Source organism: Bos indicus x Bos taurus, chromosome 2 (genome assembly GCF_003369695.1).
Source record: "Bos indicus x Bos taurus breed Angus x Brahman F1 hybrid chromosome 2, Bos_hybrid_MaternalHap_v2.0, whole genome shotgun sequence".
Lineage (NCBI taxonomy): Eukaryota > Metazoa > Chordata > Mammalia > Artiodactyla > Bovidae > Bos > Bos indicus x Bos taurus.
Window position 1 is genome coordinate 93,499,789 of NC_040077.1, and position 19,805 is coordinate 93,519,593.

The 19,805-nt window shown below is 39.1% G+C and overlaps 1 protein-coding gene across 1 annotated transcript in view; it reads left to right on the top strand.

The window, feature by feature from the left end:
• Positions 1-19,805, top strand: part of PARD3B (par-3 family cell polarity regulator beta) — a 1,152,531-nt gene that overhangs the window by 795,553 nt on the left and 337,173 nt on the right. The window contains exons 17-18 of the mRNA XM_027565061.1: positions 18,094-18,300; positions 19,027-19,264. Coding sequence (XP_027420862.1) covers positions 18,094-18,300; positions 19,027-19,264 — 445 coding nt within the window. The remainder of the gene's footprint in view (positions 1-18,093; positions 18,301-19,026; positions 19,265-19,805) is intronic.

Genomic DNA, 19,805 nt, shown 5'->3' on the forward strand with positions numbered 1-19,805 from the left:
ATCCAAAATGATATGTGTTTGGGCTTGGTTTGTTATTTTACTTTACCAATCTCTGCCTTTTTTTCCTTAATGAGGGTCTTCTTAAGAATCATTATACAACCTCTGGCCAGAGACTTCTGTCCAAGCATTTTAAGAGGGCAGCTATTTTCAATAATCTGAGTGAAACTTAAAAGATAAGCCTTAATATTTGTCTCTTCTCTGGATATTTCACCAACTTAAGTAAGAAAAATGGAATAGATTTAAATGTTTTCTTAAAATTAAGTTGCTTCCCCAAATCATATTTCTTAAATCTCTAAAATAGGAGAAATGTTCTTAGTAATTAAAAAAAAAAAAAATCAGGGTTAAAAGAACATCAGAATTTTACTATCTTTCAGTTTAAGAAATTGCCTAAACTCAGTTGAATAAAGGCCCATTGTATCCAGAGAATTGTTTGGTCTTCATATTAAAGCCAAAAGCCTTTAGAGTGTGGGATCTGTACATGACTGTGGCCAAAGACTTCTGCCCTAGCATTATAAGGAGCTAGGCTTTCTTATTAATTCTGTTCCCTAAATGTGATTGAATTCAGTGCACTAAACAGCAACAAAACTTTTACTGTGTTCTTTTTTAAAAACCTTTTTTAATCGAGGTATATCTAAACATATTCTTTATCCAAACTGTCATGTGACCAATACCTTTTTTTGATAACTATGCATCAAAATTTTTTTAAAATTATAGTAAAATGTACATAACATGAATTTACCATCACTCTCTTTAAGTGTTCAGTTCAATAGTATTAAGTACATTTACATCCCTATGCATCCCACTTCTAGATATTCTAATGAATTTCCCTGCAGTAAGCAGGCCTCCTCTGCAGCCAGACAGCCAGGGTGTATTTAATGATCTGGGTGGACTGTTTTCCCCTACACCCACAAGAGGGAAAGCCGTTGTTACCTTGGGGAAGTTACTCAGATTTCTAGAAAAACTTTCCATTGGGTTGGCTGTCATGGTGTGAATTAAAAGGTTATGTCAGAGGTTAAACTATGCAATTAAATCAAGAAAGCAGATTATTTTAGTCTCTGACATTAACTTTTGAAAAGAGACAGGATTGGCTGTACTTAGTCGCATATAAACTGCACAAAGCAAGCAACAGGAAAAAAAAATTATGTCAGAAGGTACATCCCTTGAAAGAAAATAGTTCCCTCTCACACCTCTAATTTTTCATCTTAATTCTGTTACTTCATGAGGCTCCTTATCCTTTGCCAGATCTGCACACAGTGGCTGATGTGTTGTGATGGGTTATTTTTGTTTTTCTGCCTTAAAAAACATTCCCACACTCCCTTGATAATTATCTGCAAATTAACCTTTTCTCTAACTGGAATATTTAGTGGGATAGAGTACAGAAAATAGGAGTATGTAAGTGAGACTCTTTGGACAGGAGATAAATTCTTTGAGGCCACAAGGCTGTCATTTATTAAATGACGGCTACAGTCCACTAAATGGGCCCCTTTTGACCTGAAAGAGTTAATGCTGTATTGAAAGTGTCTGGGTTGTCCCCACCTTTTCTCCCTTGGAAGGCTCTGACCCACTAATGGTGGTAATAATAATAATAGAAAACAATCCCACTTTGCCTCCATTACTCTAAAGCTGTTAATGGTATCCTAATGTTTTCTCTTCTATAAGTCTAACTGAAAACCAACGTTCTGCTCAGCTAAAATTTCTAATGTGGTATTTTTTTCACTGAAGTTTTTACATCCTGTGCAGGGTGCTGAGTAAGGAATAAGGCAAAGGCTTATAATTGGTCTTTTAAATCACCATAAACACTTATTTCATGCCCCCCCATGGCTATATCTAGTGCCCATAACTCAGTCATAAGATGATGGGAAAAACTATTTAATGATGCACCACAAGCTCCTTCCTAAATTCTTCTCCAGAACTAGGCAGGGAATATAAAAATATGACAGTGTGCTCAAAAATTGATTTAAAAATAAGGACAAAAGTAGCTGTTTTTGGTTGTTGTTGTTATATTATATTATATATTAGCTGTGAACCAAGTAGTGCTGTCTTTTTAGACATAAGCACTTTTTAGAAAAGCCATACTTTTTTGTTTTTATTATAATTAATTATTAAAAGTAGAAAAGGATTCTGTCATGTTTGTGGTGTTGGAAAAGAATCTTGAGAGTCCCTTGAACAGCAAGGAGATCAAACCAGGCTGTTTTAAAGGAAATCAACCCTGAATATTCAAGGACTGATGCTGAGACTGAAGCACTGATACCTGGGCCACGTGATGAAAGAGCCAATTCATTGGAAAAAACCCTGATGCTGGGAAAGATTGAAGACAGGAGGAGAAGGGGACAACAAGGATGGTTGGATGGCATCACTGACTCAATGGACATGAATTTGCGCAAGGTCCAGGAGATGGTGAAGGACAGGGAAGCCTGGCGTGCCACAGTCCATGGGGTCACAAAGAGTCGGACACGACTGAGCTATGAAGAACAACAATGTTTGGAACAGAACTGGGGCTTCTGGTCTGGAAGACTGACTTTGGTGAACAGCGAAGAATGATCATACCTCCTTGCTGGGGCATTGTTCAGATGACAAACATTTGGCACAGAGCCTATCACATAATAAGTTCTAGATAAAGATTAGCTACTGTTATTGTTGTTGAACCAAAACAAAAAATCCATCCTAGTTTTAGGTCCTTAGGCCATACACACTAAGAGAAAATGAGTCCTACCTAATATGTGGTACAGTTCGAAATCCCCTCCTTGTTTATCATCTGTAGCAAAGAACGAGTGTGTTCAAGGAACTGTGTTTGGGCACAGGGCCTCAGACTTCAGAGACTTCATGTCTCTGATCCAGTGGGATCAGTCATGCGCCTGGTCACCTGGTTGCTTCACTCACTTTGTGCTATCTCTGTCCTTCATCTCTGTGCTCCCCCAGCCCCTAATGACTTCTCTACAGGAGACTGATCGGTGGGCTTGCCACCCCTCCATGGGCCTCTGTTGTCATGTCTCACCCATGTTGTGTGTGTATATATATATAGATAGATAGATAGATAGATATAGTATGTTGCAGCTTTGCTACTTTCTTGAACATAGGTAATTACATCTGATCACAATAAAAATCCATGAAATTAGCACCACTGTTAACTTAGGTTAACTTCACCTGCCTGTGCTTCAGTTTCCTCAACTCTACAATGGAGCTAACCATAGTATGTACCTCATATACTTGAGTTAAGGAATATCTTTGTAAAAGTACTCAGAACATGCCTAGTATAGTGACAGTGGGTGTTTATACTGTCACCATCATTATCACCCTCAATATAATCTTTTTCATTTTTCCACTCTTACTGATGAAGAAACTGAAGCCCAGAAAGGTTAAACAGCTTGCTGAGACCCAAGGTCTTCCAAGTCCATACCCAAGATGCCTCTTACGTCAAAGTCTTTATTGGTAACCACCCAAGGCCATTTGCTTCTAGTCCATCATTTTCTTACTCACTTTACAAAAAGTGAAAGTGAAAGTCTCTCAGTTGTTTCTGACTCTTTGCGACCCCATGAACTATACAGTCTATGGAATTCTCTATGCCAGAATACTGGAGTGGGTGGCCTTTCCCTTGTCCAAGGGATCTTCCCAAACCAGGGATCTAATGCAAGTCTGCCGCATTGCAAGTGGATTCTTCATTAGCTGAGCCAAAAGGGAAGCCCAAGAATACTGGAGTGGGTAGCCTATCCCTTCTCCAGGGGGTCTTCCCAACCTGGGAATCAAACCAGGGTCTCCTGCATTGCAGATGGATTCTTTACCAACTGAGCTATGAGGGAAGCCCCACTCAGTTTACAGAGAAGTTCCTAATTCACAGTTTAGAAATTCTATGAAAGAGAAGCTTAAGATAAACACACCCATACAGCACATGCCCCCCTCCAGAAAGAAACACCTTCTCCCTGTGGGGCAGCTCTGCCTCTTCCCAAATATGAAGTCTCTGTTGAGTGGCCCCAGGAATACAATAGAAGGACAGGCGCTTAAAAGTGATATCACATTTACTCTTATATTGTCAAAATCCAGTTGTAGATACCTTGTTTGAACCCTTGGTCAACCATAGTAAGAATTGATTGTATTCAACTTTTGGAAGCCTTTCTGTTTTTTTTCTAAAGTGTATAACAATTAGTAATAGGCCTATAATTATTAGTAATCATCTAGAGAATGGTCCTCTCTTTATGGAGGAGTCAGGGGCCAAGCTGAACAGGTGAATCTAATGCAACTCTTCTCATTGTTGGGGAATCTGTCCCTCATAAAACTCACCCTAGAATATGTCCACCAACAGACATGCTTCTCACTGCTGTTACCAACTCTGTACTTATGTTCCCTTCACCAGTGGTATAGCCAAGAAAGAGTCTTCCCTGCTTCCCAAGTATCTGTCAGAAGACCTGAGTTAGAATAACTAACACGTGTTTATATGAAGGAAAAATTGGAGAATAGAGTGTTAAATCAAGACTATAGGTTACAATTGAAAGAAACAAATTTCATTCTGGCTCTTGCAAGGAAGCTAATTTGTTGACACAAGTAACTTAAAAGTTCAGAGGAGCATCTACATAAAGATATGGGTGGATCTATATGCATTGGAGACGGAAATGGCAACCCACTCCAGTGTTCTTGCCTGGAGAATCCCAGGGACAGAGAAGCCTAGTGGGCTACCGTCTGTGGGGTCGCACAGAGTCGGACACAACTGAAGCAACTTAGCAGCAGCAGCAGCAGGGCCTATATGAACAATACTCTCTCTCACACACACAGTTTTAGTGCATCTCTTTGTAGAAAAACAAGATGGTTAACAGCAGCCCCAGGTTTATCCTCCCAGTAATCCCAGTAGCAAACAAGATGACTTTTTCCTAATCATTCTTCAAGGATTAGTTCTAAGTATTCCAACAATATACTCCTGAGCCAACCAGAGGGATGAAATGGCTAGGCATGCCTGGGTTAGAGGCACACTTCTGGGTGAGAGTAGGGGAGGTGTAGTAAACCAAAGAAAATCAGGATACTCCTTCTAGGTGGAATAGTGGATACAGGGTAGGAAGAAAAAAGAATGGATATCAATAGTAGAGGGAGGTAGAAAGGACAGATCAGAATAACTGGAGAAAGTGGTGCTCTTTCTCCATGAGCTTCTCTGAGTCAGTAAAACAACATTTCCAGGTACTCCTGACATTTCACTACAACCCAGCAAGAATTTCAGTACAAAATAGATTGATCATAGATTTCCCCAAGAGAGAGTTATTAATGGAAATACCACCTTCTTGTAACCTTGATTCCTGCTGGCAAGGGCTCCTCAAGCTGAGTTACAGGGAAACTCCAGCGTGTTGTCAGATTTCACAACAATATTAAATGGGACTTCCTTTTCATATTTGCTACCTCATTTATTTTGTGTGTCCCCATGTTATTAGTTTTACTGCCCATTAATCATTATATATTACAAAACATAGTAAAGTGTGCTGAAGAAGAGAGAGCACTGGGTCTGACTGTGACAGTCACAGCTTAGCCATACGAGGAGGAGGCTTAGGGCGACAGGCAATGCTCCTTCCTACCCATCCCCAGAGGCTCAACCATGAGCACCCCTCACCTCCCAGTAGACTGGTATATGTTTCTTTAGCCTTTCCCACTTGATCAAAGAAAGATCTGAGGACAGTAGTCTGTTCATTGTGAGGACAGATGACTAACACACTAAAAATGTTTCTGAAGAAATTGTTTCACAAAAGCCTGAAGTTATAATTGTAAAAAGGAAGAAAGTAAATAGAAAGGTATTTTATGAGCAGTGAGTTCTATTATTGTATAATACTTCAATCTTTCCTCTAATTTGTCCTGTAAGCTTCTTCCAAGTTATCTTTTCTCAAAATAACAGTATTATCAAGCCATTCCTCTGGTGAAAAACTTTAAAAAGCTTCCAATTGCCCCCTGCTCTGAGTCTAGCCTTCTTAGCCCAATTTTGAGGCCCTTCTTATCTCACTTCCTCCTTTGTCCCCACACTTACTTCCTGTCAGGTCCCAGTTTCCCCTTGCTGATCATTCATCCTGTGTTCCACAGCGGGCATGTCAGGACTTCTCCTCGTGCTTTTCTCTTGCAGTAGAGTGTCCACATCCTACTTTCCCCATGTATTCGATCCATCTTTGAGGACATTCATTCATGAGGACGGGCTTCCCTGGTGGCTCAGACAGTAAAGCGTCTGTCTGCAATGACGGAGACCCGGGTTCCATCCCTGGGTTGGAAAGGTCCGCTGGAGAAGGAAATGGCAGCCCATTCCAGTATTCTGGCCTGGAAAATCCCATGGATGGCGGAACCTGGTAGGCCACCCTCTGTGGGGTCGCAAAGAGTCGGACACGACTGAAGTGAATGAGGACACTTCATTCATGAGCTTATCCTAAGACTTGAGATCACAGTGTGCTTTCTCTTCTCTCGACTTCCCCAAGTCTAAACTACTCCAGCCCTGAGCCCTGCTGTATGTCAGCTCTGTCATTTATAGAGATGCCTATTGACTACTGATCCCCAAAACCTATAACCTCGTCTGTTTTGCCATTGTGTTGATGGTGTCATGGGTCAGTCTGAGGGAGAGGAATCACTTGGCTGGTGAAAAAGACTTACTGGCTCTTTATTTGCTGTCCCTGACATGGTTCTTTTCATCAAGTTATTTTAACACTTGGCTTCTTTTTGGAAAATGCCTCTTAAGAAATAAGCTTATTGGGGCTATTGAAAGTGGAAAACAATTAAACAATACAAAACAGAAAAGGTAGAAGTTTTGAATAAAGAGTGAAAATTCAAAGCTAATGATGACTTGGGCCCACAATGTATGGATATAGAAACAGAAATTTTCCTGGCATCATGTTGGTTGTAGATAATCCTCCTAATGACTGTGAACATTGCTCATGAAAGAAGGCATATGGTACAGACTAATGTTTACTAAATATTTACTGCATGCCAGGTTCAAGATCTGTATCAGATAACCTAACTACCATGTGCTTGCGTGCATGCTAAGTGGCTTCAGTCGTTTCTGAATCTTTGTGACCTTATGGACCAAAGCCCACCAGTCTCCTCATCCATGGGATTCTCCATGCAAGAATACTAGAGTAGGTTGCCATGCACTCCTCCAGGGGATCTTCCTGACCCAAAGACAAAGTGATGTCTCTGCTTTTTAATTCACTGTCTAGGTTTTTCATAGCTTTTTCCCCAAGGAACAGGCGTCTTTAATTTCATGGCTGCTGTCACAGTCTACAGTGATTTTGGAGCCCAAGAATATAAAATCATGAAAGATAAAAATCTTAAAACCTGAGAATTACACTGTCTCTGATAAGATACTCATAGTAGGAACAGCAAGCAGAGACCATTACCTCATAACTGTTAGAATGGCTGTGCGCACTAGTCTGGAAAGCAGTATAGCGGTTTCTCAAAACATTAAAAATAGAACTATCATGTGACCCAGCACTTCCACTTATGGATGTATATCCTAAGAAATGAAATCACTGTTTTGAAGAAGTATTTATATTCCCACATTTATTGCAGCTTCATTCAGAATAGCCAAGATATGGAACAACCCAAGTGTCCATCAATGGATGAATGGAAAAAGAAAATGTGATATAGAAGGAAAATTATGACCAACCTAGATAGCATATTCAAAAGCAGAGACATTACTTTGCCAACAAAGGTCCGTCTAGTCAAGGCTATGGTTTTTCCAGTGGTCATGTATGGATGTGAGAGTTGGACTGTGAAGAAAGCTGAGCGCCAAAGCATTGATGCTTTTGAACTGTGGTGTTGGAGAGGACTCTTGAGAGTGCCTTGGACTGCAAGGAGATCCAACTAGTCCATTCTGAAGGAGATCAGCCCTGGGATTTCTTTGGAAGGAATGATGCTAAAGCTGAAACTCCAGTACTTTGGCCACCTCATGTGAAGAATTGACTCATTGGAAAAGACTCTGATGCTGGGAGGGATTGTGGGCAGGAGGAGAAGGGGATAACAGAGGATGAGATGGCTGGATGGCATCACCTACTCGATGGATGTGAGTTTGAGTGAACTCTGGGAGTTGGTGATGAACAGGGAGGCCTGGCGTGCTGCGATTCATGGGGTCGCAAACAGTCGGACACAACTGAGCGACTGAACTGAATACATACACACACACGCACACATACATACATACATTTATATGCACACACACATATATACATACACATGCATGCACACACATAAATACCTACATATACAGTGGAATGTTACTTCACCATAAAAAAAGACAGAAACCCTGCCATTTGTGACAACATGGCCTTGAGAGCATTACGCTAACTGAAATAAATCAGAAAGACAAATACTGCATGATCTCACTTATATGTGACTCTGAAAAACCCATACTTATAGACACAAAGAGTAGAATGGTGGTTGCCAAGAGCTGAACGATGGGGAAAATGAGAAAGGATGTTGGTCAAAGGCTACAAACTTAGTTATAAATGTTGGGGATCAATGTACAGCATGGTAACTATAGTTAACAACACTGTATTATATACTTGAAGGTTGCTAAAAGAGTAGATCCTAAGTGTTCTCATCATACATACACACAAGAGGTAATAATGTGAGGAGATGAAGGCAATAATGAACCTTGTTGTGGCAATCATTTTACAATATATACATGTATCACATCAAGTCAAAATGTAAGTATGTATGTATCAAAATCAAATATGTATGTATCAAATATTGGGTTGACCAAAAAGTTTTGTTCGGATTTTTCCCTAAGATGTTAAAGATGAACCTGGGGCTTCCCAGTGGTGCTAGTGGTAAAGAATCCGCCTGCCAGTGCAGGAGACTGAAGAGATGAGGATTCGATCCCTGAGTGGGGAAGATCCCCTGGAGAAGGGCATGGCAACCCACTCCAGTATTCTTATCTGGAGAATCCCATAAACAGATGAGCCTGGAGGGTTACAGTCCACAGGGTTTTAAAGAGACACAGCTAAAGCAACTTAGCATGTACTTGATACATTGCATCATTAAACTTATATCATTATATATCAGTTATATCTCTGTTAAAAAAATAAAATGTTTACCCAGGGTAAAAAAAAAATCAGAGATTCACAGGAACAATTCATTTCTCTTGACTTCCGCCCTCTCCTAGACACATACTGGGGCACACTCTCATTGAAAGCAATGGTGAGTATATTTTATGCAACCCTTCCTCCTTCCTCTCCTTCTTTGTAGCTCTCTCTGGACATGAAAAAAACATTTGAATTTGAATAAGATCAATGGTGTAAGATGTGGCTTCATTTTGTACAGGAAAGAACTTTATAAATTATAAAACAACAGGGAAATGTTAGTTACTATTTCACTTGCCTTCTATTCCTCTTAGGACTTAGCACAGTTCTGAGTGACAAAAACTAGTCAGTAAATACTCATTGATGGCTGACTTGATTTTTAACTTGAAGTTTTACCAGTAGATTGAACCTAGGTTGAAGTGCACCTCTTAAGAGGTTGTTATTCATATTACTGGGAGTTTCCCTTGTGGCTCAGCTGGTAAAGAACCCGCTTGCAATGCGAGAGACCTGGGTTCCATCCTTGGGTTGGGAAGATCCCCTGGAGAAGGTAACGGCTACCCACTCCAGTATTCTGGCCCGGAGAATTCTAAAACCTGTATAGTCCATGGGGTCACAAAGAGTTGGACACAACTGAGCAACTTTCACTCACTCACTCATTTGTATTACTGAATATTCTCATTACATATAATCGTATAATTGTTATTCAAAGGTATAAAACCTTACTTTCTATCAGTTCTGAAAATAGTAAGTAATTGAAAATTTCAGGTGTTTTTTTTTCTTTTTAGTGCAGTCCATTAGCTATAAAAAGGGGAGAAATGAATAAAGCAAAAGTATAAAAATAATTTCGGGCCCTCAAAAAATACAGGTACCCAGTTTATACAACATCATGTAAAAATATCTTCATGTGGGTACCATCCAAGAAATCAATCAGTTTGACCTTTTTGGTATGCTAATAGTTTTTTAAGAAACTTATTAGAATTCTTCTTAGTGTACTTTATTTTGAGAGTATGGCATTATACAACCCACGTAAGGCATAAACCACTCAACAATCAAAAGCAGAAGAAAGAGGTGCTATTGAAGTAAGCCATACAAAGAATAAGTGGTAAAAAGAATGAGGTGGGGGAAAAAAAATCACTGAAACCATTTGTGTTTGGAATGAAAAGCCTGTTAGCAAGACATACAAGGAGGACTTGGAAGGAGAATAAATGTATTCTTGGCAGTGGGGAAAAATAAGACTATTCAAAGTGTGCGTAAGGACAGGGAAATAGCAGAAAAGGTTAATATCACAAAGAGAGAAGTTAAGTTGAAAGGAATGACTAGTAGAAAAAGACAAAGCATAGAGATGAGAGAGTAATTATAAGGAGGGTAGAAATAATTAGATCCTTGAAAATAGGACCAAAAAACCTAGGGTTATATTAGTGAAAACAAGAGGCTGTGAGTGAACGTTGAGGGAGTAAAGCAATCATGGGGTAAACTCCCTGTAGCGTCACAGCACTGGGGTGGAGCGTGGTCCCCATGCTCTCACGCCTCTTCACTTGTACCTTCCTTTATCCCTACAACAAATGTTTATTCAGTACTTCTCTGCACTGAGGATACCAAGATCAGCAAGACAGAAAACGGTAGGTGGCGTTCATCCATCCTCCTGATCCCATTCCACAGGTAGGAAAGCTGGCCTCTTTAATCAGTTCATTTGACTCTTAAGTGAGGTGTTTTTAATAATAATAAATAATAAAAGTTATGTTTTTTTTCTTCTTTAAGTATTCACATTTCCTTCCAGACAACAATGCTGTTTGTATAATTTTTAAACTTGTTATTATCCTGAATGCCAGTTTGGGGGTACTGTTGTTGTTTTTAATCTGGTAGAGTATCCTGTATCCTGACAAGGCAAAGAGAGAGAAAACAAAAGATTACAACAAACCAGTCTGTGGGCCGTGGATTTGACTGAGTTCTCCAGGTGCCTTAACAGAATCTCCTCAGATATGGTTTTAAATATATGTATTTTTTTAAGAGTTTGCCTACTAAATTGAACCACAGCATCCATTTTCTTATCCACAAAGTTAAAAAATAAAAAGACAGGAGATTGTCGTCAGAATATTTTAAGTGTAGTAAATTTACCATTTATTACATTTGTTGGATGTAATTTGAGTCCAGGAAAAAAAAAGCAAAATATGGCATCAGGTTTTGACTTTCCATTTATAAATAAAAGAGAGATTTTTTAGTGAAGAAAAGTAAAGTGTACAGCAACACTTAGTGTAGATGTGGAGTCACTTGGAGGGCCATGCCCACATTTATAATCAAATCATTTGTTGTATTTGTCCGCCTAATCTTCCCATAATTTTCTCTAGATCTTTTCACTTTAAAATAGACAATGTTTAGAGTCAGAGTAGGAGAGATTATACAAATATATAACTCTGAATGAGAAGTTCATTATTGAATATTTTGACATGAATTTCAGGAAATGATTAGACCCCGAGATTTATGAGACTTAAAAGGAAAAATAAAAAATAAACTCTTCTCCTAGAGAACTTGGAAATTGCCAGTAAAAGAACTGAGACCCAAATGTCAGCAGATAACATATAAACCAGATTACATTATGCCCTGCAGTAATGAATAGGAAACAGGGCACTGCGATAAGCTTGGAATGATGATCAATATTTGGAATATTGAGATAGGCAAGAAGGTAATTAGGCCCATTATGGACACAGCACAGATAACATAATTTGGGAAATTATACATTTATATATTATGGGAATTTTTTTTCTGGGCTAATGGATTTGCAATGATATCTATTAAAGCATATAAGGCATTTAGCCTCCAGGGGAAACTACTAAAAAAAACACACACACAAAATTTTCAGTAAGTTTAATCTAAAATAAAAAGACAAAGTGAGATATGTTGGAGAATAAAGTGGTGGTGTGACTTCTACTTGGAATTTGTAATAATTTTTCATTCAAAGAGTTTTAAGGCTATTAATTTCACATCACAACTCTCCATGAAGCAAGTAAAGCATTTTTATTGTATTTGCCCAAGTTCATTGTTCATAAGACAGCAAAGCCAAATTGTTAATGGAAGCAAGCTATCTTGACGAATCATGGCCTTCTCAAGTTTCATGCTGAGTCCCCTTGATAACATTGCAATCATTTTGATCCCCAGTTTACTACTAGGCACAATTCCTTTGTTTTAGGGGGAGGGGCTCAAATGTAATTAATTTTCACTAAATGCCTTCAGGACTATCGATGTTACTGAAATGTGCAGATTAATACATTATTTATTGTTAACTATCATAAGTATCTGTTAATTATGAAGCTCTATCATGGAAGAAAACTTGCCATGTATCTGAAAGTGAATACCTTCCCCTAAATAATTCTTTATGTTTTAATAAGAATGTATTGGAAGCAATTTCATCAATAATGGAAGATCCAATTACTGGTCTTCTAGATTAAGGCATTCTTTTATTGCAAGATTTTAATGCTGGAATGGGAAGTTCAAACATTGTCAATGAAATCTCAGACTAATTAAATGATTATAGCCTAAGGAGAAGGGTATCTAAGACTCCACTATTAATCTTCCCAAGAATAGCCTCTATATGTGATGAACAGATGGAGATACACACACACACACACACACACACACACACACACACACCTTATTTCAAAAGAAAAAACTGTAAGGAGTTGTTTGAAGGAAAATTAGTTTAACTTTTGATAAAAAAGGAAGGATGATACTGTATTTCTTTATGGAGCCCTTTTTCAGCTTCTTGCAGGGGGAATAGTTGTATTTTAAAATGCAGTGGTGGATTGCACCAAATGAACTGTCCTAGAGCTTCACTTACTCAATGTTTAGAGTTGATGTAAAAACACCAATGACAATAATCATCACCAATGCTTTATGAGTACCTGTCATACGCCAAGCACTCTTCCATCCTCATTTTATCCAAATTTTACAGATTAGGAAGCAGGCACAGGAAGGTTAATAACTCAAAAAATAAGTGGCAGAGTGGGGGGTATTGGAATGTCTCACTGCCTCTCCACTTCATCACTCACCATTAATCCCTACTCTCTATAGAGTGTTTTATTCTCTATTATCTGTTGCAGCACATGGTCTTAGTTGCTCTGCAGCATGTGGGATCTTAGTTCCCTAACCAGGAATCAAACCTGAGTCTCCTGCATTTCAAGATGGATTCTTAACCATTGGACCACCAGGGAATTTCCATATTCTCTATTATCCTAATCATCTGCCTTGCAGGGAACCAGCAGCAGTTCTCAGCCATAGGGAAGAGGCAGAAACCTATCCAAACAGTCCTCCAGAAAGGACTTTTTGTTTTACAGTGAGTTGAAGTGAGTGGACTTCCCAGGTGGCTCAGTGGTAAAGAATCCACCTGCCAATGCAGGAGATGTGGGTTCAGTCCTTGGGTCCCACTCCAGTATTCTTGCCAAGGAACTCCCATGGACCAAAGATCTTGGCAGGCTACAGTCCATGGGGTCTCAAATGAATTGGACACAGCTTAGCAACTAAACAAGAACAACAACATGTTGAAATGGGACTTTCTACTTAGAAGACTGAGGCAGTGGTTTCAGTATTTTAACTCTATTTTGAAGAGGTACCTCTCCACTTGGACACTAGCTCTCTACTGCCCTTCTCTTCATTTGTTTCACGACCATGGGAGACGTGGTGGCAGAATTCCTTTAAATCTTTAGACTTGGTGTATGTGTTCAGTGTCTTCATAACACTGCATTTTTTCTGGATGGTGAGGAGGAACAGGGGATATGTCTGAGGATTGATGGAGCCAGAAAACATGGCCCTGAAATTTCCCTCTATTCTATATGAGGAAGGCTTGCAGGTTCAAGTCAAGCCCATCCAAGTCAACTTGGAACAAATAAATCTTCAAAAAAGCTATAGCATCTTAAAAAAAAATCTTTCTGTGGTATTTCTTTTGGAGACATCTAAGGAAAAATTTAGCACATGGAACTTTAAGAATACTTTTATTATCCTACCTTAAATATAACATTTCTCATGCAAGATCCCTCTTTTGGTACCTTTGATAAACATTGTATCATGTTTCTAGAAATTTGTGAATGTCAAGTTCATGTTTCTGATGGGAAGATAAGTTTATCAGTATCTTAGAGAACATGGTGACTGAACATAGAAGTCATAAGTTTAAAAAAATAAAGCCTTGCTACTAAAGTTTGGGAAAAGATCTATTTCTTGGCATCTGCAGCTAATCTAAATGGGCCTGGAAATCATTGAAAAATTATACTCAGTTTACATTCAGATACTCAAAATGGGACAAGTAAATGCTCAAATTTGGACATCGTCCATCTCATGACTGATACCATGTGGTATTCAGAGATCACTGTCTCAAACAGTTGCTTAAAATCAGCCACAGTATCACATCAGCTACAGGTGAAAATGTGAGGAGTCCTCACTTTGGAGATGACTTCAGTGGGATGGAACTACTGAGGTACTGATTTTGATTAATTACTCCCTTCGTATCATTCCTTCAAGGAGACCTCTACTTGAAGTGGGAGCCTAAGAAACAGTATGATTTGTATAAATGGTTAGGCTAAAAATACACAGAAAATCTTCCCCTTTTGAAAGCTACAGGATTCCCAATGCAATGGCAACCTAAGCTGGAACTGCGGAGAATGGGGGTGGGGAAGAAGGAATGAATGTGACAATTTATTGTGCTCACATATAATCTTTATGTACTAAAACCTTTATTCCAAGTGTTTGGTTGGCATTTAGTGCTGATGCCATCAGTTGACTTATAATAATCCCTCGTAACCAGTAACCTCAACCTTCCCTCAGACATCTTGGACATATAAAGGAAATGAGAACCCTAGCCAAGATCCTTTCACTCAGAGATTCAGTTCAGTCAGTTCAGTGCACCTATAAGTCCTTGTAAGGATTTTCCTGATTTCAAATCCTCATCTCTAACATCAGTCTTTTTTTCCCCACCACTGTATCCTGTTTATTCCCTAGAAATAAATAAGAAAGTTGTTTTCAAGCCTGAAAATCGCTGAGTCCACATTTACAACCAAGACTCAAATGCTTTTCTGCTTTTGTTTTTTTTGTTTTTTTTTAACCACATCCAGTAGAGTTAGGCTATAATTTTGGCCAACATCAGTTGACACTTCTAATTTGTGACTTCTATTTATGTAAAGTGAATTAATTGCCAGTTCTATTAATCCTGCAAAACCCATGAATCCCTAATGTTCAGTTTGCTTCAAATGAGTAACAGAGTATTTGTTCCTTCTCAAAGATGACTTCTTGCTGAGCTCCTTTTAGATAACATGCCTTATATCTTGGATGATTTATTCACTTTCATGTTCCCTAGAATTTATTGCTAAAGGTTGATGTGAATACTTACAGTTTGGGCTCTAATATAATCTCCTGAATGGCAATTAATAAATAAAAGATGATTACTATTGTTGATAGAGGAACTAGGCTTCCTCAGATAGTTTTCATCTTCATGTTTTTCCCAAACTTCATGTCAGATCCCTAGGGAGAGATGGTGTAAAATATTTTCTGTAAACTCCAAAGCTTTTACTGTTGCTTTAATACTCCCACACCTCTCTGTTGCTTTTTGTTTTCTTGTCAGAAACAATCTTATTCAGTTTCTGTTTCTTGCACTAACTTTCCTTCTTAGGACTATAAGAAATACACCTCTTTGTAGATTTGGTAGCAGTGTATTCTTACTATTTACTATTTGCAAAGTAGCACCTGAAATTTGTCCCTGAAATTTCTTATTTTTTTTCCTCCTTAATCCCATCTATGTTGCGTATCTTAATGATACACTGTTACCTATAAAATGGAATGTTTATTGTCATCATGTATATTGTTAAAGTGCAAAATTGCTTCCTGTAAGGCAATGGCACCCCACTCCAGTACTCTTGCCTGGAAAATCCCAAGGATGGAGGAGCCTGGTAGGCTGCAGTCCATGGGGTCGCTAAGAGTGGGACACGACTGAGCGACTTCACTTTCACTTTTCACTTTCATGCATTGGAGAAGGAAATGGCAACCCACTCCAGTGTTCTTGCCTGGAGATTCCCAGGGACGGGGGAGCCTGGTGGGCTGCTGTCTCTGGGGTCGCACAGAGTCAGACACGACTGAAGCGACTTAGCAGCAGCAGCAGCAGCAAGGTAATGGGAAGCTGGAAAAACAACATCCAGTTTTTGCATTTTTGTCTGTTTAACTAGACCCAGGGCTAATCGAGACTAATGGTCTTAGTTAGAGATAAGGAAACTAGAGACCATTTGAAGTCGCTTCACCATAGTCAAGTAGAGGGTGGAGGCCAAGTACAACTTTGGACAATATAGAGCAGAAAAGGCGCAGTGGGGCTTCCTGAAAACAGTTCCCAGCTCTGATGCTTATTAAGTGTGTATCTTTAGACCAGGTATTTCTCTGCCCTCTGCCTGCGTTTCCTCATCTGTAAAATGGGAACAATATTGGCAGTAGCACTACTTCCCTGGTGGCTCAGAGGTTAAAGCGTCTGCCTGCAGTGTGGGAGACCTGGGTTTGATCCCTGGGTTGGGAAGATCCCCTGGAGAAGGAAATGGCAACCCACTCCAGTACTCTTGCCTGGAGAATCCCATGGATGGAGGAGCCTGGTGGGCTGCGGTCCACAGGGTTGCAAAGAGTCGGACACGACTGAGCGACTTGACTTTCACTTTCACTTTCAGTACAGGTAAACCACTTACAACTGGGCTAAGCGCTCTCTGCATTGTTCGCTATTAGCATTATTGTCATTATTTTGACTGTTTTTAACATATTTACAATACATGGGATGGTGTATTTTGTTTTTTAACTCTATGCATGTCTATACAGGCATGACGCCTTTGCTGTACTTCTTTTCTATTCCTTGTACTACCTAGTATTTTCTTAAGCAACTAGTAATAATATTTATGGCAGCAGCATTAGTAGAAGCGAAAATAGTGATCATAGTCAGAAATGATAGAGCTGTTTACTGAGCCTTACTATGTACTAGGCATTGAAGTACCTACTTTATGTTCACAATCCATAAGACGTACTCAATCTGTATCTACTAAAAACTGTAAGGTAGTCTATTTCCAGAAATGCAAGTGTAGCCCCTTCATGACAGTAATCTTTGTAACTGGAGACGATCGTGAGCTTTGGCCCTGGTGGAAAAGAGCCCTGCTAGAATTCCCTCCATCTTTAAAATAATCCTTGTGCTGCTGGTATTTATATAGCATAATCCTGTTACACACAACTGCGAGCCTGACTGTGGGTGGGAATGGAGATCAAGGCATGAGTGAAAAGTGCCAGGTAACAGAGCAAGACAAACCGTACAAATGAAAAATACTATATATCAAAACACAAGTTATTAAACTCCACCTAGGCTTTTTTGGAATATTATATCATGCAAAGAAAATTACCCCATTTCCTAGATAATCAAATAGAAATACATATGGAACAGTAAGCATTGACACAGAAAAGTTGTTTTCTTTCCTTGCTTTGCTTTTTCTGTCGACTAAATAAATTGCATTTACTATACAGGAACAGTGCTAGCGTATGATAAAGTGTTTAAGGACAGAAATTAAAATCACTTCAATGCTGTTTGATTTTTGTGCATATTACATTCCTTAATAACTGTAAGAACAATTTTGGAAATAATAAAAGCTACAATGTATGGGAGTGCTTAGAATGAGAACCGTGAAACACTTAGGTGCTCGATGTGTGTGTGGCTATGTGAGTGTGTGTATACACACTCTCATACGTATAATCTCTAGAGAGTGCTACAGCTTTTCAAATTCATGTATATGTGTATGTGTGTGTACATAAATATATATATACATATTTATTCTGTATATAACATGTATTATCATTTTAAATCTTCCCACATCTTTATAGAAAAGCAACTAAGGCATTAAGAAGTCAAATATTTGCTCAAAGTCACAAAAAGTGGCAAAGATGAGGTTTAACACCAAGTCCCACCCCCTTAACATCCCCACCCCTGCCTTTTGAGATAGAACAACAAGGCTTCCTACTCCATCAGGCTGCCTTTAGGGGAAAGGTGACCTTTTGCCCTTTTTTCTTTTTTTTCCAGATTCTCCAAGCAAAGATTTTGGTCCAACTCTGGGTTTGAAAAAGTCCAGCTCCTTGGAGAGCCTACAGACCGCAGTTGCCGAGGTCAGGAAGAATGAACTTCCCTTCCACAGGCCTCGGCCACACATGGTCCGCGGCCGGGGCTGCAACGAGAGCTTCCGAGCAGCCATTGACAAATCTTACGATGGACCTGAAGAGTTAGAAGCCGGTACGGCGACGCGCTTGCTGAAATGGTTTCTTCCTCTCATTATTATCAGCGAATCATAGGCACGAATGGGTGCTCAACCACAGGGAAAAATGATTTAAGGATCACAATTATATTTTTGATATTAAAAGTAATTCATTTTCCTGATATGTTTTGCCCTTTGGCTTAATGAACATGGAATTGGATAACGCAATATGCAATTTATTTTACAGGCCAACCACTGAAGAATTGTTCTCCTTCAATTTCCTACAAGGACCAACTGTCATTTGCCCTTAGGGTAGCAGCACTAAGTATGCATTTCTTGACATTCTTATTCAAGTCATTAGAAGCAGCCTCAACCCAAGGACTGACTGCATTAATTGCATTGAAACAGCCGGGTTATAGCTGCACTCAGAAACTTCTGGAAATAAACTCACCCTGTTTGTTTCCCAGCATGTCGGCATTCTGAGCTGATCAAGGTTAACAAGCTGCTTTCAGAGAGATCAGCGTTTCAGCCCATATCAAACCTTTTACGCTCATGGCTAAGCAACCAGGGCCCTCCACTCCCAACAGCAAAAGCCTTGCGTAACCAGATTTAGGCAGTTGTCTCTTCAAAGGGTACATGTAGCCATGTGGCAGGGTAGAACTCCTGAGTGCTTTGATTTGTTCTTCTCTATTTTAACTTTTCTTGAAATACTGACAGAGGAGCCCCTGACTGCATTGATTTTTTTTTTTTTTCCTCTTGTGCAGATGGTCTGTCTGATAGGAGCTCTCACTCTGGTCAAGGAGCTCTGAATTGTGAATCTGCCCCTCAGGGGAACTCTGAGCTAGAAAATGCAGAAAATAAAGCCAGGAAAGTCAAAAAAACGAAAGAAAAGGAGAAGAAGAAGGAAAAGGGCAAATTAAAAGTCAAGGAGAAAAAGCAGAAAGAGGGAAATGAAGATCCAGAAAGGAAAATAAAGAAGAAGGGATTTGGTGCCATGCTAAGGTAGGGACCTGCTTTTGAAGGCAAAGTTGGGTTACTTTGCTTTGGTTTGGTTTTTTCTCTCCTGATGAAAATACTTATTTGTGTTCACTCAAAAAAAAAAAAAAAAAAAATGCAAGCTTTCCTTCCTTAACAGCTAGATGCCTAAAAATATTTTTTTAATTGAACTATACTTAATTTACATTGGTGTGTTAATTTCTGCTGTACAACAAAGTGATTCGGTTATAGAAGAAGAATATATATATATATGTGTATATATATACATATATATATATACACACACACATACACACAGACACATACACACATTCTTTTCCACGATGGTTTATCACAGGGAATTGAATATTATTCCCTCTGCTGTATAGTAGGACATTGTTGTTTATCCATTCTCTATATAATGGTTGTATTCACTAACCCCAAACTCTCAGTCCATCTCTTTCCCACCCTCCCTCATCCTTGGCAATAGCAAGGATGTATATGAGTAACAGACTGTATGTACAGGAGTCTGTTTCTGTCCCATAGATGAATTCATTTGTGTCATATT